This window comes from Platichthys flesus, chromosome 1 (genome assembly GCF_949316205.1).
Source record: "Platichthys flesus chromosome 1, fPlaFle2.1, whole genome shotgun sequence".
NCBI lineage: Eukaryota > Metazoa > Chordata > Actinopteri > Pleuronectiformes > Pleuronectidae > Platichthys > Platichthys flesus.
The window spans coordinates 20648097-20674649 of NC_084945.1; the positions used below are offsets into that span (position 1 = coordinate 20648097).

Consider the following 26553-nt stretch of genomic DNA (forward strand, 5'->3'; position numbering starts at 1 on the left):
TAAGTTTTACCCTCGGGCAAAACGCCACACGTCCACTCTGATTGGTTTGGAACAAATGAGGGTGTGCTGTCTGCTCTGACATTTCTCAAGCTGATTGGTCTGTACAAGGTTTCAGGTGGGGTCACATTTGAAATGTGTTCTCCCATGGACAAACTGGAGGGAGGGCTGTAAAGTGGAGGGAAGTTTGTCAAGCAGTTGAGCACAAACTGCAACAGTCTAGCAGAAAACACATGCAAGTAGGTGTGGGCATGTAACAAAGGGTGAGCTTTCACATCACAGTGTTAAATAGTATTATGGGCACAAAATAACTATACAACGAAACAGCTGTGGTATTTGTTACAATTGAAAATATAATAAATGATAGAAAGGTCTGAAATTAAAACTTACTCCCACACGCCTGGTTATAACATTAACATATTTTGAGCTCTTGCGCTTCTCCCCCTGATTTTCCATTTATCTGCAGTTTAAGAATGTGGAAAGCATGGCGACTCTTTTTCAGTTTACCTCAACTGGCCACATGAGGTCGCCCGTGCAGCAGCACAGATTAAGCACACAGCGGATTACAGGAGGCCATGTTGGTCTTCCAAGGGGATGTGGTACATACAGCCTGAGCACACCCAGGCCACTGATGTGATGACATAATTTATAAATGACCTCAGTGAGCTCAAGAGCATCACCATAATCTCCTCACATTAAAATCTGACAAGAGCGATTATTTAGGGGCTGTGAAACAAGCTTGGTGGGGAGGGGGAGGTACAGGATGTGAGTGGTGGAAACTACTGCAGTGATTTCACTTCATCTACACAACCGCTTGCAAGTTTGTTTGTTGTTGAATTTTTTTAATTCAGCCCCTAAAATATTTACCAGTTACTCTGCATATAGTTTGACTTGACCGCTGGTCATGAAACCGCAGAAAATGTATTACATAAATGTTGCAAGAGTAAGGACACCCCATACGTTATCAGTTGGAGGAACACCTTATTGCAAATGGCAGAAGAAGATATGCACCTGTCCTCATCAAATGGAAGCTTATCTGATGTCAGGGAAATGAAGGCTGGGAGAGCCACAAAACAACCGCACAAACAACATTTATCACATATATAGGTGGTATATGTGTGTGCATGTCTGTCTGTCAGTGTGCGTGTGTTTATCCACGGTCATGAGCGCATAGGGCACGCGCAGGTTGTCGTTGGTGTCCCACCCGCATCTGGTCCTCTCTTTTTTTCGTGGTATTAAAAATAGACCGGTGCTGATAACAGACTCGTGTTGCGGCTACATCACTTCCCGTCGGGGATCATTTGTGCGCCACTTTCATTTTAATCACCAAACCGTGACCGTGACAGCGGAAACGCGCATCGGTCTGCGCATCTCTGGAATCTTCACTACGGTGTGGACAACCTCCCTGACATCCAGAGACCTCTCCTCCGCAAATCCGACGAGGGCTTCTCTGCCGCCTATGGCTGCTCATCGTCGGCATCCCTGAGCCGCTGGCCTCGTCCCCGGACCATTCACCTGCAGCTGTCATCTGAAGGTCTTTGAATCAGGGAGACGTCTCTACGATCATCATTATTTTTTCTTTTCTTTTCTACATCATCATCCTTAAAGAACCCGCTGCTATGCTGGGCCCATCTCTCTAGATCTTTTGATCAATACACACGAGCTCTCATCCCACATCCGTCCGACCGAGACCCTGTTACTCTCATCGAGCCCCGACGATGCATCCTAACGCAGCGATGCTGGCGATGGTCCTTCTGGGGAACTTGGCGGTGCCTTTCGCCTCGGCTCAAAACGGTAAGAGACTGACAGCAGATGTGACATGATTGTAAACACCGCGTTGACGGGAGGGGGGGAAGTGACTTGACTTGTGCGAGGACCGCCGAGCGAAATGTTCCCAGAGAGGGTTGTGAGAAGGACTGCGCTGAAGCCTCTGCTGAATATTGTAGTTTCACACACAACTCGACAACAAGGCCGGAGTCAGATTCAAGCAGTGACCACACCGTGCAGCCTTTACGGATCTCTACACTCCGCAGAGAAATCTGACGTGTGTCTGATCTATTGCGAGCACAAGAGTAGCCACAACCTACTCGTAGACGTAGCAGGACCAGATGTCACTTTCGGGACAAGTCAGATATGTGGCCAGGTTTAATCTTAAATCGACACTTAGCGTTGTTGCTCTGTGTCTGAGGTATGAACCTTCCTGGGATTAGATCTGAATATGTAAACTACATACAGTAGAAGCCTTCGGGTCGCCTGAGGCTGTCGGTGTGCAGTTTGTTAGTGGAGGGGGGGTTGGGTAGCAGAATGTGCCAGGCAAGACTAACCTGCTCTGGATGCAGATCAAGTGTTTAGTGAACACCACACACAGGATATAAATGCTGCTATTACCAAGTGCTTGTGTCACCAGTGTTGGTCGAGCTACTACATTTACTACAGCCGCATTTCCTGTAATGACCTTTTCTCTTGCCCAACTGGTTCAGTGTTCTGTTAGAGCAAAACTGCACACAAAAAATTAATTCTCATTTTCTTAGTGGAATCATCATTTAGTGTTGTTGAGCACCAGATGTTTATTCTTTTGTTGACATTCATTATCAATTTCAAAAGCTGACTTTTAAAGTAATCAGTGATAATAATATAATTTGGTTTAAATAAACATCAGCAAAATGCTGTTGGGTGTGCCCGGCTGTCCTCTGATACAGCATGTGCTTTTTTCCAATTCTGTTGCATCACGTTCCACCCAGAGGCTCACACAAATCAGCATATATTCATGACATGAAAGCAGATATTTCCAATCTATATTCTTTTTATAATTTTTCATATTCTAAATGATCAACATCAATGGGTTCCTCAAGCAGCCATGTGTTAAGTATGTAAATTAAACAATATATTTCAGTTTGTGTTCCCTTAAGAAGCTGCTGCACCCACATGTCAATGCCTCATGTTGACATATCAATGTCACTGACAGGATCTAATCCCCCTTCAGAGTAAAATAAAGCCGAGAATTAGCCTGCCTTGCTCGCAATTTTAAAGCTTAATGTCCACCTCTTCTTTGCTAGGGATAATTGGAAACCCACTATGCAAGGATATTTTGATGGCAGAATGACAATTTGTGAAAAACCTATGTCCACCACTGTCAAACCCTCTTAGGATTTAACATGTGCAAGGATTTTTGAATCTAAACAATTAAATGTAAATAATAACTACACTATTTTTGTAATAGGCAGCACGTTACACAGAATATGCAGAAAGGAAAGGAACCTAATTTAACAAGAAATCACAGATGTAGCCTACGACTTCAGCTTGTGAGGAGTCTACGGAATCTGAAATACTACAGCAGTTATATAACAAAGTATTATTCCTTGAATTCCTCTGTCTTCTTTATTAATTTCTCTGAGGTGCTTAAAGTGTGTGTGCGTGCACTGTCAGGCATTCTGTGATCTTGTTATCTGGAAAATCAAATACCCAATAAGCCCTCTATTGTTTGATTACATCTAAGCAAAGGCATTCCAAGCACTTCCTGTGGTCTTTGCTCAGCATTAGTGCCTGTTCACTGAGGCCCAGATCACACCACAGAAACACACAAGCAAACACAGGCCCATGTATACCACCAGTGTTCAGTGGGAGAAAGACTGGTCAGTAAATCTGAAAGGGCTTTATGTAGAGATTCAAAATCCATAGCATACATACAGATTAATTTATTTTTCTAGTAAACAGACCTGGCATTTAATACAGATTTGACCACAGCTGTAATAAGCTGCTGTTACTGTTTCACATCCCGTAGACCCAAAAGCCATTTTGCTTCTCTCTCTCACAGTTCAGATTAAGGGTAATCGGTGCATGCCGTCTTACCCTAGATTTTCCTGGGATAATACAGAGTTCAGGGAGTGATGGCAGGAGAATAATAATTATAAGTGCTCGAGATGTAATCACCATACCTGGGAAGAAAGGGAAATTCATGGAATTTTCATATTTAGAGAAATGTAGTGTTATAAACTATAGGTCTTTGAGACAGATATTTGGAGGACTGTAAATAGCATCCATCCATTCTGCCCTGTTTCTATTTTTACCACCGAGACACAGCACAGAGAACTGTGGCTTTAAGGTCCTTTTGTGAAAGTGAATCCATTAACTCTTAATGGACAGCCTCCTTGTGCACAGCTGCACAGCCTTCTAAAGACTGTGAACTCTTGAGGCAGAGGGATGATGTGATCTTTATGCAAAGTAAATACAGGATGTTGAGAAGGTGGAAGCCTGTGTGTCAGGACATGCAGATGAAGACGAGATAAACTCGAGTCAAGAACTGATATTATTACGTGTTTCGTGTTTGTTTTCTGATTACAGCATGCAAGTCAGCAATTACAGGACTGTGCACATTAAACAGGAAAGATTAGATTCATGATGTGGAGAAAGCTATGCCCACGTGTATTGCAATATGTACTGCAGGCCCACGCTTCATTTCAATCAATAGGCCCACATGATGCAGCAGCTTGTCCATTATCATGTTACTGTCCAGGCTGTGGACAAAGTTACATTCGTGAGCCTGGAAAAAATATGTTGGAGGACACAGGCCAGCTCTTACCCTGAGTCATGCTTGCCCACTGTGAACTGATATGTGTGTGGACTGCACTGATTAGAAGCAGCATCACTCTAGTAGGCCATAAAACCCACCGCAGGTACATACCGATGCACTGCTATAAGGGAGCGGTTTGTCAAGTGATAGTGGCTGCTGAACATGTGAGCTCATTATTACCTTTTTAATTTCAACAGCACCTGTATTCATGCAATTACACAGTTTATAGCTGGGAGTCTAGCCACAGCCCTTAAGTACTGGCTCTGTTGTTTGAGAAACACAGGTTAGGTGTTCTGCACAAGAGCAGCTCGGAGAAAGAATAGTTAAAGAGGGTTCTTTATCTAAACCTACGGATGTAGCAGACACAAGGTTGCTTTTTCCTCTACAGACTCATGCTAGCTGATATTCAGCATTTAAACTGACAAATGGTAATTTTTGAAAGTATGTAGGAGATGGAGGAATAGCATTTGTCACCCATAAAAAAAATATATATATTAATGGTGGAAGTCATTACCCTGGAGGTGTAGTTTTTTCTAATTTTAGAATTATCTTGGTACAGTATTTCATTGATGAAAATCAGTGTGCTGTGATGTGTTTTATCTACGTGAATCTCTGGTTCTACATGAAATCATTTTAATTCCTCTGTTTTGACCTCTGAAAGAGAACTGGGAAGTGTTCTCTGGTTGTGATTAGGGGATGGGATTAGAGCATTTCTACCCAGCACAGGGGTTATTGGGATTTAAATCTCATTAAACTGTTGCCTCTCCTCTATGATCGGAATGACAGACCAGTAAAAAGAAAATGGTTGGCCCTAATGTCACCTTTTTTCTGGAGATTGAGATTTGCAAATAACTGCAATATTTTGTCACATTGTGCCACCACAGTGACATCAAACTAATCAGTGGTGTGATGAAGTGAGTTAGCCACTCTGACACAATTGCAGCTGCAAATCACACCCTCAGTATCTTTTATGTGTAGTTCAATTTCTGATTTGATAAGTATTCTTTTTTTTTGGACAAAAATCTGTTTTTTTTCACAGGGAAGATCAACTTAGAAAAAAGGAGTTTTAGCCATTGTATTTCATAGTTATTTGAATAATATTTATTTGAATAATATTTTATAATATGAACATTCTTAAATCACTACATTAGCTTCTATGAGCAGAAAATGACCTTCTGGTTTTCATTTATTAATATAAAATTGAGTTATTATTGACTTCAATTGTGTGGAAGTTGTTTTGGTTATTCAGTGGCGAGCAGAGTATGTTTTGGCTGCCAAACAGAAACCATTTTATATTTGGTATCACTGAAATGTTTAATCCGACTGCATCATTTAGCCTCTGGGTTTGATTTTACAACAACAAAGCTTGACAGCGCCATGTTTTTAAACAGCCATCCTCTTTTGTATCAGCAAGAAACAATGTAAACTGCACTGATTAACCAGTACAGTTTCGGTTATATCCATTGTGAAGCACATTGACAGTGTAAAATAGAAACCACTGGATGTTTGGTAGATAAGTAATAAAACAGAAAACTTAAGTAAACCTTGAATATGGTCACATTTAGTTTAATTTAAAGTATTTAGCCAGTGTTATCTGCCCAATGGTACTTTAAAAGGTAGCGAAATAAGAGGAACAAAAACATGTCTTATGTACATGCATGGTGAAAAATTCCCAAAAATATTATGGCTAATTGAGATGCAAATAGCACACTCTAACTGGTGTTAGAAATTATTCCTAATGAAGGGTTTTCTTAAGAAGTTTGCAAAGACTTTTTATATACTGACAACTTACTGATTCACCTTTTTATATCATTTTGTGGCCCCTGTTAGTGCACGGCAGGTTAGGCCCTTATGACTCGTACCAGGTATTTGTTGAGTGTAGTATATAGTATAGTTTTACCCGACTACAACACAAAATGAAGAGTGAATCAGCGAAAACAACCACAAAACACCCATGTGGAAATATTGGGCTTTAAAATTTCCCTCAATCATTCACATAGTTACATAGCCTAGTAGTATATTGATTTCATTTGAGTAATCAACAAAGCTTTACTCAGAATTAAATATTTCAAAGTAGATTACAATACTAAAGGCAGTATAGCAACTTATAGGCCATATGAGTGAAAGATAGAGTCTAAATAATAGATGCAGCTGTTATGTGTGCGTCATACAAATGACCTGCAAAGGCATAGATATCTATCATGGTACCATGCAGATAAATCTAAGACACCCACAACCTCAAACAGCACATAACCAATTGGCCCTAGGGTGTTTCTTTCTTGCTGCTTTCTCTGTCGGTATTGTGCGACTGTTGACAGGAATCCAGGTTGTAGGCAAAAAACTGAGTCACACTCAGGCTGCATGGTGGTGGTGGTGTGTGTGGCGAGCTGTCAGTCCTCAGGGGATCTCGTTTCTGTTCCTACATCAGTGGAGTTTGTAGGCTGTAATGACTGTGACTTCTATACAGCCTGACACAGTACGGCTTGTCACAGAAAACTTCAGGTCATTGTGTGATACTATTATGCACGCCATACAGGAGTAAAGTGAGCCAAGTGAGCCAAGTCAGACATAGCACTTTGAAGGACTTATTAATTTTGTGTTGAATCATTTCTCTTAAACCATCCACTTATAAAAACATTTGAAACTCATGTTTTGAGCAACGCTAAGAGAGAAAAGCCATAACCCTTATTGCAGTGAAGCGCTTATTGGTTCCAACTATCATATAATATCATTTTAAGAAAGGCTATATTCAGTAAGGAACCCCACCACAGAAATATCTGCTGAGGTAATATTTTAGTTTCTGTTCATTTTTGTCTCTACAAGCATTTCATTGGTCTTACAAATAATTCTTGGATCATAACAATCCACCAACACCCAGCGGCCACTGGGAAGGGTTTGTTTAAACAGAACATTCCCATGTTAGCTCTGCAAGCATTAACAATTATACACCTATACAGCTAAGCAGCTACAATACATATTGGCTGTAAAATGTTGTATAACCACAAAAGAGCAAGCAACTCATGATCCAGATCCACATTTAAAGCCAATGGGAGGGTGAATTTGATCCTAAATAATAGATTTTAGGGGGAAAACGGGACTGAAGCCACATCTACATTTCAGCAAGCTCTACACAGCTTTAAAGTGATAGATGATTCAAGTTCAAACCCTACTTGTGACCACTGCCGTTCATACTGTTAACATGTAGAGGAATGCTCAAACCTCATAGTAACATAAATTGCTTTTCGACTTATATACAATATATACACAAGATGAAGTTGTGATAACAGCAGTAAATTGATCAGACTGCCGTATTGTTTGATTTTGCTTTCATTTATTGTACATGGACATCAGAAAAATGTTAATATACACACAAAATAAAGTGATAATTGTATCAGCTCTTTTTTTTGTTGCATTTTTCATGAACACAATGATTAGAATTATTCAACCCCCTGCTCATTTGCACAAGGATGTCTGCTCATATTTATTCTACTGTACTTTCTCACCAAGAGGCTGAGATCTGTCCACCATCCACAGTCCCATTCTTTGTCACTTCTCATCTCCCAGTAAGCATTTGAAATGAATGAGCACCGGCTGGCTGTTTAGTGCTTTGTTTTCACTCCCAGTCAAGACTCCTTGTTTAAAAAGACACAGAGATTGGGTCTGTTCATTGCCGAGTGTTGTCTTTAATTTGTTCTCTGCTTATTTTTCCTCAGAGCCTCCTTGGGCTAATTTTGAATTAAGTAATCGGTTTCTTTTCCTGATTAAATTTGTCATCACCTTGGAGGACATTCAGCACTTTCTTTTTTGAGCTGATACGGTGATTAAGAGTTCTATAACGCATGGGAGACAATGCTTATCTGTGCCATGAGCTGAGCCTACTGTCATACCCATAATAATAGTAGAGAATCCCATATGAAATTGTCAAACTGAAAATACTGCTTTAAAAGTGTGGGCGGAAAGGCTTGGATTCACCCTCTGGGATTATGTGGTGAGCTTGATGGGCCCAGATGTTTCAAGAGAAAAGAAACAAATGCTAATTACTCTGCATATCTCTAGGCATCGTACAGGGAAACACAAGTTGTAAGCACCCCATATCCGCCGACACATCTCCAAACAGTAGAAATTCTCGTCATAATCGCTCATCCCTAGCATCTAATTTATTTTCATATGACTGAGAGTCACGAACTGGTGTTGGGCAACAGACGTGTTACCATGGCACTGCTTGGAATCCATGTATTGTTAAGTATGTGAAATATTTTGGCTGTACTTTGACAGCCTGTTTGAGAGCAGTGTAGAGAGAATAGTGTTCTAAAGCATTGCAAACATTGTGGATTATAGTATTAAGGAAAATTACTGAAGAAACCATGTAAATGTAGTGAATAGTATTTATATTGACCTGTCAATGAAATTTCAAACGAATTCAGGGCAAAGTTAAGGCAAGGTTTTTTTCTGATTCATCTAAGCACATGTGGTATACAGCTGACAGGCTGCAGGGGCGGCAGAGAATGCTCTGTGTGATCCAGGTGATTTGTCATTAGATAAGGTTCATTAAGGCTTGCAGTGTGTTGTTAGGGTAAGTGCTGATGTGGAACAAGGTCATGTATCAGGCACAGACATAGCATGGTACACGCACAGTTGTGGTGATAATTCTTATGGGTCCTATTTCATTCTGAATTTGACTATATTTAAGAGTTTAAATATATTTCCTGCTTCACGCTGCTGCAGGGTAATCCACTAGTGTTAGAAAAATCAAGGCCGTTTCTCTGACTTCTTAAGATTGAGTGGCGCGAAAATGTCAGTTCATTCAGTATTGATGGAGAAGGTGGTTGAACTTTCCTTTACATGCAAATTTTTAAAACCTGCTGTTAAAGACCAGCTTATCCAAAGTTAAAGCTGGTTGACCCAATTTCTGGTGTTAACAGCAAGAGCTGATATGGAGGAAATGAGATGAGGTTTTATGCACACATATGCACACACAGAAAGTTACACTCTATATTCAGAGGCTTGTGTTTGAGCAGAGTGCTGTTTGTCAGTTGGTGAAACTATGTTGGCCATAGTTTGTGTTTGTCAGCCCTGTGACAGTCTGGAAGCAGGTCCTGGGTGAACCCTACTTCTTACCCAACTCGTGCTAGGAGACACTGCAGCACCACGGGATCCTAAAGAGGATAACCGGGTGTAAAATAAAAAAGAAAAAAGAAAAGGGGAAATTAAACAGAGTATTCCATTTAGCAAATTTGATGAATTCAGACTCAAATTTCTATGGGTGGTGACATATAATTTATTGGTAAATATAATTTTGTTGCTTCTGTAATGGAGACATTTTCTTTGCCTCAAGTTTCTAGATTCGGAAACAATCCGGAAACAATCAATGGGCATTAGGTGCAAAAATCTGGTGCTGTGTGTCATAATTGACAAAAATGGCAGTTGCATGTTGTCTCACAATGTATTATCATAGAGAGGAGCATGTTTGATGAAGAGATCAAGCCACGCACAAATGTAATGGAATGATGTGATGTGAGTGATGTGTGTGAAACAGAGGAAAGGTTTTTCCAAGCACAAGGCCTATGACACACGTCATTAAAGATTACAAAAAGTGATTGGTTGGGGAACAGTCTGTCCTGGCACAACACAGACTGGATTTATGATTCCATGATCGCTTCACACACATGACAGAGTGACCATCTTAAAGGACAATGACAAGCGCATACCTCTGCCAAGGGTAGCACCCCATCTTGCCATGTTTAAGAAAGTGAAAAAAAAATCCTGGATCTACTCATTTATCTGGATCTGCACCAGGTTCTCATTTGAGTCATGCCCTGACCTTCCTCAAAATGTGAATTTGGGTCAGTAAGTAGTAATCCTGCTTACAGGCAGTCGAACATAAAACACAATAAAAATAGGTTCCTTGGATGAGGTCAAAATATATTTTAGTCTGATGCTAGATATTAACAACTCTGGTGGATGTAATACGATGCTGGTTGACTGATGTTGCTCACTTTACCCAGGATTCATTCCTCTGACAAAACTGAAGGAAAAAAGCTTGACGCAACTGGTTTTGATGAAGTTCATGGTTTTATTTGCAGTGATATTTTTCAGATCTGACAAATGTGTGGCAAACTACGTGTGGAAGGGTGGAGGGATTGCTCTACTTGACAAGGCACCCTGAAAACAAAATACTTTAATGTTTGACACAGATTAAAAATGTTGAGAATGTTCATATAGGGTTCCACTACACCATCAATCGTGATCAAAGTGTTTTCATCAAAGTGCTCTAACTAGCAACTGAAAGCTACACTTCAAAATCTATTTTTTTTAAGTATAAAAGCAAGATTTATTGGTAACGACTTGGGACTGGGTGACAAGGACTTTATCTGATAGTTTTATAGCCTTAGTGGGCCTGGGAGGCCTGATGTTGACAGGACTGGATTTAAGAAATCCCTTTCCTTTATTTTTCCACCTATCAATGATTTGAGGGGCTTTTTTATTTGCCTTTAATCATCCTCTCTTTTGTTTGTATGTTCTAATCATAATCCATCCCTTAAACTTTCTACATCTTCTTACGGTTCTAACCCTCTTTTACCCTTTCTTTCCCTGCCGTCCTGATACACTTTTCCTCTCCAGCTGGGTTTGTGAAGTCGCCCATGTCTGAGACTAAGCTTACCGGGGACACCTTTGAGCTGTACTGCGACGTGGTCGGCAACCCCACTCCAGAGATCCAGTGGTGGTATGCTGAGATCAACCGAGCCGACTCCTTCAAGCAACTGTGGGACGGAGCCCGCAAACGTCGGGTATCTATCAACACGGCTTACGGCACCAATGGCGTCAGTGTGCTCGGCATCACGCGCCTCACACTGGAGGACTCTGGGACCTATGAGTGCCGGGCCAGCAACGACCCCAGGCGCAATGACCGCCGACAAAACCCTGCCACCACCTGGATCCGCGCCCAGGCAACCATTTCAGTGCTACAGAGTGAGTGGTCTATGTCCCGTAGTACCTAGGGTGGTAAACAAACTATCGATCCCGTGTCCCAACCACTCCAACCCGTAAAAACCTGTCAAGAGCCTACCCTCTCTACAGCAGTCATTGGCCAGATACATATAAAATAAACAACCACATATTTATCCATAAGCATTTTTTATTTGGTTTTTATTGTAGTAAAAATAGAAGGGAGAAAATCCCTATGCCAGTGGTTGCATTTTATGTTGTTTTTTTATAAATATTGAAATGTGTTTCTTAATTAAGTTTGGAAAAAAGTTATGTTCCCTAATGAACTCTGTGAACTCCCCATCTCTCCCCAAATCCCTTAAGCATCTTGTTGTAAATGACCACAAACCCAGGAGCTTTACTTGGCCTCTATCTACATTTTTCTCTTTCCTCCCACACAAAACCTTTTTCTCAACTGTCTGTGTCTTTTTACAATATTCAGATCATTATCCATTTCTCTGTATCCTAATTTCACCCATTTCCTATCTATGGATTTGATTCTGATACCTATCCCTAAACATAATGTTGTGTCTTTTACGTTGTGGGGATTGTTTTATTTACTTCAAAGCGCTGCCTGATAAATGCAGCGGAAACCTAGTGGTGCTTTGAAGTAATGGTGCTTTTGATTTGGCTTTCTTACTCTGGGCACAGTGTAAATGGGCCTGTAAGAAGACACAAGGAGGGATTAGTTTAGGTGTAAAAGAGTGATTCCTGCTGTCAATTCTTTCCTGATAAAAGCAGACATTTTCTGTTTGCAAATTTGTGTCTGGTAAAATAGTTATTTGTGGACTTGCCTGTGCTATGTGTAACCTTGTGCCTTCTCAGCCATTAAGAGTGTGACTATGAATCAGTAATGACATTATATCCTTTTACTCTCTGCTCTATGAAGAGAAACATTCAAACAAACTGAATTTCAACTGGACTCTTCTAATCTGTGCATGCTTCAGTGCTCGGCCCACTGGAGCACAGGGAGATGTGGAATGTTGTTAGTCATAGTAAAGCTCTCTGAGAAGCTTAGAGGAGTCTGATCATGGCTGGCTCTGACAAAACTCTTTACCTCTGCTGGGCACTATTTTGATGGGTGTGGCAATTTCTACTTCTATAAGAAGTGCAATGGACAGTAGCTATTCACTACATATATTCTGTCATTACTGAGGAGTAAATGTTCTTTGCGTATACATGTAAAATCCATACTGTTACATGTATATAACAGGCTATACATAAACCCCACTTGAAATGAATGTATAGTTTGTAGCCGGGGAAACATGCCAAAGTCTGATTGTCTTGTTTTGGGCTTCTAGTTATGGAAAATTTATGTTGTGAATTTGAATAATTCCAGGGTAATGTACTCCCAATCAGTAAATATATATGCAGCATCTGAAGCTGCATAGCTTTCAGATGCTGCATATTGTATTTGGCATTTGAGCAAATTCAATAAATCTTGAATTTTCTAAAATGAATGAATAAAAAGCATGCATGCATGGACAACATGTTCTGAGGAACATCTTTCAAACATGTGCAACATGTACTTAAAATTATACTGTACCCAAAATCTTTTGAGAATGAAAATAGACATTCTTCAAGAAATATTTTCAGAAATAATACCCCTCATGTTTAAAGCTACAGCCAGCAGCAGGTTAGCTTAGCTTATCATACATTTGTGAACTTCCTAGCTTGTACAAAGGAAAAAATTAGAACACCATATTTTTAGATTGAATTGACATGTGAAATTTATACAAAAAACAATCTTTAAAAAAGACAACTTTTGATTTTATAGGGGGTTATGTGCCAAATCATTTCTTTTTATTCCAGTATCAAAGTCTATCAACGTCTCCATCATTGTCAATTTCTAAACAAAAATGTGGTAAACAGGTTAGTATTTTTGTTCAACACATTCAAAAATGTTATAAGATTAACAACAGAAATTAGTTTTGATGTCAGACAACTGAAGATAGCATCCTAACCACCAAGCCCGAGCCTGTCCCGTCTCTCAATATCACATTGTACCTCAAGAGGCAGTAGTGAGTCACTGTTGTGTCCTCCCACCAGTTTGCCCTCAGTCCAACATGAGAGGATGAAGAAGTTGCAGCTGTGAAAAGGTTTTAAGCCTGTGCTGAGGTTTTCTCCATTAAAGAAAAAAAAATCTTTACCATTGGCATTTATCACGCCACATAATTCATGCACAGCTGTTTTTTTTGTGGAAAATATGTGCATAAAGTCTTCAGCGTGTTTCAAACTCGAATACAGATTTTTCATTTAGTATCACTTCTACTAATTGCATGGATCTCAGTGGATTTTGAGTACAGATATACTATACACTCATAAACCAAAGAGCTAATCTGTTTTAAATTGACTGCTCTTTCAACAATCGTATTGGTATGTCAAGTGTTCTCATATTTGTACTGGAAAATACAAATGTGTGGGACAAATCAGATCAGGTACAAATTCATTGAAAATTGCATATCCTTATTAAGAATGGATGGTAAAACCATTTAGATGTTCGGGAAACTGTTTTCTCTGTGCCAGCTGAGTTACTGGCCCCTCTCACTGGAGTGCACCTCTTGTAATGTAATGACCAACAAATTCACAATTTGAGGCCTGCCTTGCGTCTTACGATGACATAATGCCTCATAAATATAGATCTTGCCAGGTTGGTCACGATGTCTCAGCTACTTTGTTTAATTAAATTTGAAAAACATAAAATATAAAGTTTAATAAAATTGTTGTACTTTAATAAACTACCAGATGACGTAGAGAAGAAAATATATTTGTAATGATAACGCAATAATTTTAAAGAGTATCATTATGTAATAAATATCAATCAATTGGATACAATAATCAAGCAGAAAGAGGAAATCAAGGTTCTCTACATCTTGACTGATTTAGAGCAGTATTTAATATTTAGTTACATTCTGATATGGTGTTGTATTATCCAGCAGCTACCACATTTTAAGATGTCACACTGTGTCCTACAAACAACCTTCAGGTTAAATTGCCTGTAGACCACTGTGCCGTGTTTGATAAATGTTAATTTATGTACCTCATGTTGTGTGTGCACGCATGTCTCAAAGATACTATTAATAGTACATGTGGTACTGCTTAGTGGGACCGATGTAAAGGGGGAGGGAGAGATTTCCCTTCAGCTATAGAGTCTACAGCATAGCAAGATGAGGGTGGCATGAATGCTAATAGACGTCACATGCCAGTCTCAGCAGCCCTTCTTTCCCCTCTCCTACTTTTTTCTCTTGCTAGTGGCCTTGCAGCAGCAGCCAGTAGTAGGATTATGATGCCTCTCTCCTCTGCTCCTCCCCTCGAGGGCTCCGTCGTTGCCATGGTTGGCCTGCCCTGGAAGAGGAGGAGGGGCAGGGCAGAGGGGGCTTTCTGCTCACTACTGAAGGCAGAGCAAAGGGCGCCTCGCTCTCAGATGACACCTCCTGTTTCCCTGAATGCCCTTGAAAGATGGACCCTGGTATTGTTTAGTCACCAGTGTGCTTAGTATTTTAGAGGCTGGAGTACTCCAAGCAGGCGTACAGCACCAATGTAAAATGTCAGAGGACTGTTCAGTGATGACATTGATTTGCAGGCTCAGAAAAGGCTCTATTACAATAATACATAAAATTACTGCAGTTATCAGATATCGTCATAGCATCTGCGTGACTGTATTGTAAGTATTTTTAAATCAGAAAAAAAATTACACCTCTAGTCCTCGGAAATAAAAGTGTAAGAAAGGTCTAATCAATTAAATTGTATTGAAATTACTGGAGGTCATTCGACACACTCAAGATAAAAGCTTGACAAGGCATTTCCAGCCATTTAATTTACTTATTATGCTTTTGTTTATTTGGTCGGTGCACTTCTGTCTTCACCTCATAGATACCCTCCTACACAGATTGTATAAAAAAAGCACTCAGCCTAAAGCTACCACAGTACGGGAGGAAGAGTTAAAACAGCGTTGAGCCCCAATTCTGTGATAAGGCTTTTGACTGTGTCTGTCTTCCAGAACCAAAGATCGATGCCTCTGATCAGATCATCCTGTCAGCGGACACCTCAGGCAAACCCGTTACCCTGCAGTGTAACCTCACCACTGCCCATACCCCTCACAAGGAAAGCTTCTGGATGAAGAATGGACGGGAGATCACCAATACACGGACAGATGAAATGAACACATCGCACAGGTGACATATCTTGGGAGAAGTCAATGTGGATTGCTCTCAGCAATGGACCAGAGAAACATTTCTCTGTTCTAGTGTTAAGAACTAGACTTGCTGTGACAGTTAACTGATTGGCATCAAGTTTGAAATGGGAGTGTTGTTTAGATCCACAGAAAAGAATAACCCAGGTTTATTTTTCTGCTCGGCTAACCAACCTCTGGTAGTTGCTTGTAAATGGGTCAAACTACAGGACTGCAGACATTCTCTGCTGTATAATAAGTAGTGTGTGTGTTTTGTTCATTTTCCAGACATCGAAGATACAACAACTCATTAAAAGCTAGATTGTTTGTACAACTAGCTTCAAGCCATTACTAAGGCAGTTCATTAACACATTTTAATACATTTTTAAAGGAAAATCTTTCGCTGGAGTTGTCTTTTCATCAAGAAAACACATTGACTTGAGAATTATTATAGCACCTGAATCTTGTGGCTAATAGTTTGCTATTGATGGCTGTACAAATGTCAAAGTGGGAAATTAGACAACTTAAGGTTAAAAGTAACTTTAATTACATTAGGTTGCTAGGTTTTTAACAAGCAACTACAAAATATTAGGACATCGAAATTTAGACTAGAGAGTAGATACCCAACCTGAACCAATCGTGACTTGTTGGCACCACACAATTTTTTTTTTTAATGATATTCAGGTTTGGGTCTGGTCTGTCGTGTTGGCTGGGTTGATGTTTTACACTGCAAATGTCTGTATTTGCACAAAACATGCCATTAACCACTAGGGACGCAGTAGCTTAGTGCATCTTACATTAAATGCATCATGCTTGGGTCGGGTTCGGATACAAAAAAACAGAATGGCTCTTGGTATTGGGTCGGGCTCATACAGGTTCGGACAGAAATATGCAGCCTGAGCTACGCTCTTATGCTGACAGTGAAGTTTATGTCTCATAGCTGTTTTTGTCTTAATTACTAAAAAACATTACTGGTAACATATAGGTTTTAAACATCCCTACACTGCCACTGTTTTGATTAATCCTGAGTATGTGGTTTTTAAACCACTCACTGTCTTAAACCCAATGATGAGCTTTACCTTTGCATCTAAGTAGAACAGCTCAAGTAGTTGTTATTTCCCACTGTCACACAGTATAACCACTGGAGCACAAAGCTACTGTCGCCTCTGTAGACTCACCACAGACTCTCCCGACCACAAGATAAGACCAATTGGTCACTTCCTTGTCACATTACATCAGTGATACTCTGGAGATTACAGCTAAAATGCCTGTGGTGCCTTCCCTGCAAAACTCAAGAGCTGCTGTTTCGTAATATAACAACGTAATGGCAACATTTTGTCTTCCATAGACTTGTTGGTCCCTTAAGCGTTCACTGATGTAGTGGCAAGTAATTACTAGAGTCAAACTGAAATCAGTTGACTTTATTTACTTGACTACTTGCAATGTGAGTGACTGGTAAATGGAAATAATGGAATAAAAGTTGGTGTGCTGTGTTTTGTTGCAGAATCATTAAACCACGGGCGGACGTTTCCGGGGAATACATGTGTGTGTTCACATTTGACATGGCACCTAATGCAAATGCAACAATCGAAGTAAAAGGTAAGAATCCTCTAACAGCTGAACCTTTATGATACAAATGACACAATTTTAGCTCAACACATGATGACATGAGAATGTTGTCCGTGGTTTTCTGCTGAGAGAATGCCAAATAAAGGTGTCCTAGAAAGGTTACCCACCTCTCAAGCTGTGCGGAGGGAGATGTCGTTGACAAAGACGTTTGCATCCGTCCAGCACAGTGGCGATGACAGGGAGCAATCCTGAGGCTGTTGTCACGCTGAGCTTTCACTGAGAGGACATCGTAGCAAATGGACAGGCACTGCTCATGCTAATCAAAAAATGCAAACACTCGGTTCAATAGGAGGCATTCTTCTAAGCAGTTAAACACTTTAACAAATTAATATAATGGTTAAAAGTCTGTACGTTTCTTTTTTATTTATAGGAGCTTATAATGGTGAAACTAGAAATAGTTAAGTACAGTTCTTGCTGTAGCTAGAAAAGCTAATAAAAGAACTACTGTGTTGGTTTCATTCAAGCTGACAGCAAAGCCATCAACTTGAGTAAGGAATCTTCTCTGAGAAAGGGCAAGTGAATGCCTGTTCAAGAGAAGCTTGGCTGTGTGTAGCGCTTAAGCCAATTTGCTGTGGCATGGCTATGGTGCATACTGAGCATGTCCTGCCTCTTATTCTGCGGCTGTCTTATAGCGCTGCCTGATTGCGTAACATGGGTGAAGACCGTGTGTGTTCTGCTTTTACGGAACCGTGGGATGACGGTCCTCATCACCATTCAAACTGAAGTGTCCTAACCATCACTGGACTGCAGGCCAGTGATTGTTGAGGCTTGCCATCTGTCCCCTGGAGAAAAAGTCAGTGTTTTAACTAAACTGATGCACGACTCTGCCCTTAAAATAGCTGCGCATTCTACGTCAAAACACTTTTACAGGAATGTTTGAAAGTTAGAGCATAGAAGGATCTAAACAAAGCATTTTCTTCATGCTAAATGCTCCTGTGATTTTCTAGAGGTGTGCGGGATCTTTTGTGACCCAGGTAGCAAGACTACTGTTATGCTAGCCAGTTTTGCACTGCGCTTCTGGCAGCAGTTCACTGAGATCCCTCGCCTACAGTGTCCTTGGCACACTCATCCTTGCAGGACTCAGCTCAGAGGCAACAGATGGAGGGCTCTGTGATGTTGTAGGATTAAGGCGCTGAATCCTGTCCCAGCCATCTCGATGGCGGGAGAGGAGTTTATTGTCTGTGATACTAAGCTTCCCACAGATACATATTTGGTACCTGATATTTGTCTAAATGTTTAGCACATTGGTTGAAGACTCTCAAAGTACGATGAGAAAGATTTTTACACAAATTCTCAAAGGCACTTCAGCATAAAATGTGGAAGCATCTAATTAAGGATAATGACTAAGGATTTGATTTAATGGCTCTTTGAAATCCAATGTCATCTTACTCTACTAATTTTCTATTCTTTGTGACGGACTTGACCTTGTGTATCCTCAAACGTCCCTCTCACATTCATATTTCACTTTACCACTGTCTAGCGCACAGATTTAATAATGACAATAATCAGTCATGAGAGTGAAATAAAGGATCCTGCCTGTGTCAGAGCCACTCCGAGGGCTGTCTCTGTGCTGTCACTCACTGACACAATACAGTTAAGATAAGGCACAAATGAGCTTGGCCACTCCCCTGCTCAGGGAGCATGTGTGCACCATAATTAGAGTGGTGTAATGTCACCAAAGAGCTCAGACCCCTCCTGCTGTATTATCCAAGCAAAACTGAAAAATGCTCATTCCAGGCTTCTCCCTTATCCTCCTTAATTGCATGGAAGGAATTATTGTCATTTTGAGGATTATTAGAAAAGCAGGAACAGTTATCTTCCTGATGCTGCGTGTCATTAAATGGAGTCTCTTTGTTGAGAAGACTCAATTTGACTTGGCATCTGTTGCAGTTCTTTATGACATTTGTTTGAATTAATTTAATTCCCTAACCTTTGTGTTGCTTTTTTATATCATTGGTTCATTCATTAATAAGAGGCAGTTTACAGCAATTTTCTTTGGCTGAAACCCCCTTTTGTTTAATTCACTGTGGAATTAATTTGAATGGGAACATCTGGAGGCTCTTTTATCATACTGATCCCCCTCTTCCATGACCTCATTATGCATTGTAGTGAAATGCTCCAACCCATTCCAGAGTTTTTTTTCCCGTTTGCAAAGGCTGGATTTAATAGAAATGCTCAAATCTAATACTAAACACAGAAAACATATTTTTTTTATCAAATGTCATTTTGCAAGCGTTACACAACATCCCATACGGATTCGACAGCAAGCCTTTGTCAATAGACTAATCAGAGCTTTAGTTACTGACAAAGTAATTTGTCCAACGTTTTTTAATAAATTAACTACAAATGCAAGTGCAGTAATAGACACACATGTACCTCAGTATATGAGATAAAATACCTCTATCTTAGTGTTTTGGCCCCTTGTGAAAGAATATTGTATCTGTCCCAAGCAGAAGAACGTTGTAGAGTCAAGTGGAAATGAGGATAGGAAATGTAGGAAATGTGTAAAAACACAAATTCAGTAAAGCTGTGTCAGTCAGCCAATGATGCAATGACATGACTTAAAAGTAAACGATTAAATGCTTTGTACATGATAATACAATTATCCGAAAAAGGCCTGCTAAGCTTTTTCTTTTCTGCAACAGCCTGAAGTTATGACACTGAGCTGCTTCAGTGAATCTGCCCAACTGTAGAGACTCTTAATTACCCTCCTCTCCCTTGCAAAGACACTTGAATAACACCAGTTATTACCATAGCCAGAACAGCCAATCATGCTACCCTTATTCATGCCATCTGGTAAGAGTTTAATCTTTCCTTTGAATGGCTTACCTCTGCCAACACAGCTAATTATCAATTTTATTTATTTATTTAACCTCTACAGCGAAACCTGATATCACCGGCCACAAGAGGAGTGAAAATAAAAACGAGGGGGAAAATGCAACAATGTACTGTAAGTCTGTTGGTTACCCACATCCCACCTGGACATGGCGTAAAGTGGACGGAACATCCTACATGGTATATGTATAGATACACACACACTTTATGTCTATTTAATATATGGAGAGATTATTAACTTGGAGGAATGCTCATTGTTTTGTAGGAAATTGACAACTCTACTGGACGCTTCTTCATCTACAACAGAGACAACTACACAGAGCTCTACATACTAAATCTGGACATAGAAACAGATCCTGGAATATATGAATGCAATGCCACCAATGTGATAGGAAACACAGCTGAGACCACTATTCTGCGCGTGCGCAGCCATCTTGCACCGCTTTGGCCTTTCCTGGGAGTGCTAGCAGAGATTATAATTCTAGTTGTCATCATTGTTGTGTACGAGAAACGCAAAAGGCCAGACGACATCATCATTGAGGGTAAGAAATCTTCCCTGTTACTATGAAGGTTGATATCAAATTATTCATGTTCATATTACAAAACAGCAATTTGATTTGTCCTGTAAATATGACTCTGACACTTGGTTTTAATGGTGATAAATCCATTAGATAAGAAATATCAAATAAGAAATACAGTGATTACAGTTACAATTTCAACTCCCTTTTCAAGAGTCCAGTTGCAAGTATCAGATCTGACATCTACAGGCTTGTTTACAGATGCAAGTAAACTCTTCAACTATCAGGTTGCATCAGCTCTCTGAGGAGATATGTAGTAACGATCAAAAGGACTCTTCTCCAAGAGTTGGCTGTTAGTGTGTGTTTCTGTGCTGTACTAAGGGCAATGTTAACCACACATCTGTGTTCCATGTTGATGGGCGAATAACTGTGGGGATCAGTCTGATGAAGCTACAAAAGATATCACACCCAGTTTACTACTTAATTGGTCACTATTCTTTTCCCCTCCCCCCTTCTTTCCTAATGGCAACATAATCTAAATGGGTGGTAAGTGAGAGATCCTGCATGGTTTCAGAGATTGTTCTTTCAGGCAATATCTGCTTGTATGACCCTACACTACATCCAGAGACATTACAATCTTAGCCTTTACTGAAGAGTCATAACATCTTGTGATAGTAAAAGCTCAATTGGAATTTGAACATAACATCAAATATATAATTATTTTAGCAAAGGTAACATGATAGGCATAGTTAATGTTGTGAAAGAAAGAGAGGGAAAGGTCAAACCAGGTCCAAACCATGCTTATGGGCGCAGTAGGTACAGTAGGTCATCTACTTTATGGTTACCCAAAATGACAGCAAATATACAACTGACGAACTTTATAAAGCTAATATTCAGTTACATATATTAAAATCCAAATCAACCAACATGATTTGATTCAGTTTCACAACTATCTAGGCAACTACTAGTAGTTTATTGATATAGTTTTTAAAACAAAATGTTAGAACTCTCAAATGATATGAGATTAAAATCCTAGATGTACCTAGTAAAACAAGTAGATGACAGGAATAGAGATTGATATTTGTGCATAGACGTGGTCACTGGCACTTACTTACTACTTTGCTCAAACAATAATAGTACTATGTTCTTTTCATGATCACTTTAACATGGCCGCAACTTAGGATGACCCTCAGTTTTTAATTGTAATGCACAGAATAACATTGCACTCTATTCAGGCCAGTAGAGTTGTGGTATCACAGAGCAACTAGAACCTTCAAAGGCTCCTACTCTTGTGGTCAATTGATGTCACACCTAAGCATCTGCTACTTCGGACTAAACATTAAGCATTCGATATAAAAACCACAGCTAACGTGGATAAAGAAATACAAAGTAAACACAGGAAGGAAAAAGACATATGATAGATATTCAATACTTTGTTGATTTTGTTAAGCATTCAGCAATTTGAACATTTAGTTAAAATCAATTTAGTTTAGTCAAATCTAGCTCACTATATATCTGCTCAGTTTTTCTGTCTCACAAACAAAGTGGGCTGTGCTTCAGGGGAAGAGAAGACTGTGACGAGATGAAAATGTCCTGAACGCCCAAAGGCATCTCCAGTCACCCAAGGTTCAGTCTGACCTCTACCACTGGGTCTTTGCTTTTTACTTAATTTTGGAATGAAACATGAACACGAGACAAAATGCAAAACCACAACAGTCCCCCCATTAATATGAATCTCTCCAGCTAACAGTTACAAAAATATTTTTTAGTACAGAGTAAACAAATAGAGCTGGAGGCAACAACCAGCTCTTTCTTTCCTCTTTTTCTCATATCCCTCCTCTTTACTCTGCACATACTTCAGTTGAACTTCATTCAATCAGAAATGGTTAGGATCGCTGGCTAAACATGTATTAATAATTTAACATGGTCCAAAAGAGTGTTTACTGGCACTTCACAGACCACATAATAACCATATAATGAGTATAAAGTTGCCACTTAACAGTATCAATATATTTACACATTTTTCAATTTTATTTTTAATAAACAGTAGAAACCTGAAAACATTTCTTTAAGTTATTAATTACTAACCACTAATTAATGTCAGATTTATTTCTTTACCTAACAAAGACACTGGTGGTTAATCACATTCACAATATAGTCTTTATCATTTATGTTTATCTATTATATTTAATGGCATATATAATGTGTAACTCCTAAATGTTGGTTAAAATGTATTACATGCCCTGCATATGTTGCATTATTTTTTATGACCCAGTAGTGATAATTAGAAAAAAACAAAAGCTTTACTATCATGCTTAATGGAATTAAATGCGCGCACACACACACACACACACACACACACACACACACACACACACACACACACACACACACACACACACACACACACACACACACACACACACACACACACACACACACACACACACACACACACACACACACACACACACACACACACACACAGAGACACACAAACTCAAGCCACGCTGCTTGAGTAAGCTCTTTGCATGGCCAGTCGTTTGGTTTCATCTACCGGAAAAATGAAGCGATTAAGGTGGATTATATTCGCCATGTTTATGCCATTCAAATCAGGAACGAGGACTCCTTGCTCACGAGGCACTGCTTCTCGAAAATCTCCTTTTAGCATCCCATATTCCCGGAGGTTTTGGCCCGTCTGCATGCATCATGAATTGTGGTCTCTTGATTGCTTAGCTAAGTTTGAACACTTTTATACTCTGCAGCCAAAGGGCTCTGAGGCAGAGGCTGACATTTCTATCCTGTGTTTCAAAACCGCATGCTAAAATTACAGATTTCACCACGTGATGATTTTGCTGAATAACAGCTCACTCTGTATTAGAAGACAAAATGTAGGCAAAACATGTCCACCCACACACTGTATTTAAAGTTACATCAAAAACGACAGTGATTATTTTTAATCAGCTTTCAATCTTACACAGTAAAACAAAACTCTGTTATTTAATCACTGCTTGCAAAGCCTTTTACAGTAAAGAAAGCTTTCTGGTTTTATATATGAGTTGTGAAAATGGTGGGATATGCCAACAGATGTTCCTCCTCCAAATGATCACAGCCTCATGTTTTTGTCTAACAATATAATTGCAATAATCTGCTCCATATTAACGCCATGGAATGCTGCCCATGCTGCTTATCTCAGACGTTTGACTGCATGGAAAATATCTATGTGACTGGTTACTTTCCTGCTGACACATTTCCATCTGATGCCAAACACCAACCACCTTGTCAACCCCCAAGGCTTCCAATCTTCGAACTAACTTGTCACTCAGTGCAACCACTCACTATTATACATAATTTCTCCTCCCTGCAGTCTCTCCTCTTATTGTGGCAGCATACTGTACATTATGTAATGCACTGTTTTATGGCAAGAAAGACACTTTTACAATTGTCTCACTACGAAAAATGGGGATTCTCATTAATTTTTCACTAATTTGAAAGACATTTGGCATTGAATAAAAACATCAATCACTGTACTTTTAATTTATACAGCCTCTAGATGCTGAGATGCTATATAGTGGGTCCTTTGTCTGATATGATCTGAAAACCCATTAGATCAGATGGCATGTGAGGTTAACTTAACAAGGCTTGGCAATATAGCTGTGGCTGTTTATGAGGTCACAACACAATTGTTTCTTTCATTAAAGCCTGTCTACTACAAATATGTCACTGCTGACCTTTTTCCCAAGCATGTATTTTAATATTGATGCACACCGCAGTTTTCAAAAACCTTGTCTAATACAAGAAGCTTTAAATTCTGACTCATGTGTTTGCTTCCTTGTTTCTCTTCTGAGTCTGTTTGTCAGACACACAGCTTGTGCATACAAAAGATGTTCAGCAGCTGACTCCTGTGTCTCTGATGCCACCGCACAACTCCGCCACAGCAGTTTTCTATTATTTCTGTGCTTTCAGCTGCATTATCACTCATAATTAGTTTTCACTTGTTTGAAGGATTTGGGAACCTCTCTCTGACAAATTTCAGTTTTCTGATCATTAGTGAAATTACAGTAAACTAAAATCTGCCTGGGAAAAAGGGAAAACTGTCTGCATTGCAAAGTTAATTTTATTAACAGTAAAATGCATTGAAATATGAAGTACAAGTATTTTTCTCTACATGTCATATTTGACTCGTGTTGTTTTTGTCCCAATTCTACCCTCATGACATAGACGATGAACCAGTAGCACCAATGTAAGTAAATACATATTTTTACACCTGTACTTACAATTCATACTCTGTAGCCACTGTAATGTGAATTGCTATTACTCTTAGGTCACTAAATCATAACTGCTTCTGCCCTAGGAAAACAAATTCAACAAACAACCACAAGGACAAAAATATTCGCCAGCGGAATACAAAATAAGCAATTTACTCAAGTAAGACACTGTTGTTGAGGGTTGATGCTAAATATGGAACCCGCTGTGAGAATTTGTTGGAGGTAAAACTTTCTCTTGATTTTCTCTTCACAGGTGAGATGGCTAAAAACTGTGTTATTGTGACAAGATGAAGGTGTCAGCGGTGGAAAGATCTCCAGGCAGTTTTGAATATAAGCATATCTTGTCTCTTTTTATGAGAAACAATATCAGCATAACACTGGCAACAAAAAGAACATAACGGCTGTCTTAAGCATGCCTTATTCAGTCTGACGTGGAGATTTCAGGTCTGACGAATAATGACTAAAACCACCTCAAAGGTGTACACATTTTTAATGTGCTGTTGATGTCTCCTTTATTGATTTCATCATGTCCTCGATTGAGGTAATCCTTTTGTATTACATATCATGTACAATGCATGCAAGATTATTACGCAATAGGATACTCAGAATAGACATTTTCTGTTGTTATCCCCCTCGTGTGGCTTTTTTTGCATCCAAAATGACCTATGTTTTTTATGAAGTCAATATATATATATATATATAGATATAAATATATCTATATATATGTGTGTGTGTGGAGATATATATATATATATATATACATATATATATGGAGAGTTATTCTTAAAGATTTGTACAGCATATCATGGTCAGTTAACTATGTTTGATTTTGTGACAATAAGTCCACTTTTAACCGAACTTTTATTGTGAAGCAAGGGCTTCATTGACTGGCAGTATTTAAATTTATTTATTCAATTGAGAGTGATTACAGAAGATGACTACTGTGTGTTTAAATATCTAAAATAAAACATGTATTACTTTTATTTTCTTTCCAAAGTAACTTAGGTGTCTTGTATATGTTGATGTATGAGTGTTCAAATAATAGGAAATATGTAAAATAATATCTTTTTTGATATTCCCCAAATTCATGAATTGATTTTTATTTTCTATGTTTTCTCTTTAACTGTATAGCATGGCTATAATCCTATGCAATATGTATTCTTAAATAGATATAAGGAGGGCGGTTTGTTTTACTCAGTGAAGCTTTAATATTGTGGGATCACTTGGAAGCTGGCATAGCAAAATTCACTGCTGTAGCTGCATGACTCCTGTTTCAATACAATGTATCCATGTGTGTGGCGGTGGGAATGGACCGGCGTTAGGGTGGCGTCAGAGGGACCAGAGTATATAGCCACAATCAAACATGAGTGAGACCAATATTTTCTTTTCTGAATAAAAAGTTAAAAAAATGAATCCAGATGTTTTTTGGCTTTGCAAATTTTTCTAAATATCTAACTAACTAACTAACTAACTAACTAACTAACAAATTTCTTCTCTTTGAGCCATTATACTAATATGTAACAACAATGGCAGATAAAAACACTCCACCACCAGGTGCGGCCCACACAAACTGTAAAAAAA

The 26553-nt window shown here is 39.3% G+C and overlaps 1 protein-coding gene across 2 annotated transcripts; it reads left to right on the plus strand.

Annotated features, from left to right (window-relative positions):
• The first annotated feature begins 1235 nt into the window (after positions 1–1235).
• LOC133954295 (neuroplastin-like) lies at positions 1236–26371 on the plus strand. Of its 2 annotated transcripts, XM_062388658.1 has the most exons (9): positions 1236–1791; positions 11189–11536; positions 15552–15726; positions 17227–17321; positions 20233–20366; positions 20452–20728; positions 24926–24947; positions 25059–25132; positions 25226–26371. In XM_062388658.1, exons 1-8 carry the CDS (start codon positions 1716–1718, stop codon positions 25117–25119), a joined length of 1188 nt encoding a protein of 395 aa, XP_062244642.1. In that variant the 5' UTR covers positions 1236–1715; the 3' UTR covers positions 25120–25132; positions 25226–26371. The 2 variants fall into 2 exon arrangements, with proteins under 2 accessions (XP_062244642.1, XP_062244650.1); XM_062388666.1 differs by lacking the exon at positions 11189–11536 and having other exon boundaries at positions 1237–1791; positions 25226–26370.
• Positions 26372–26553: the final 182 nt, after the last annotated feature.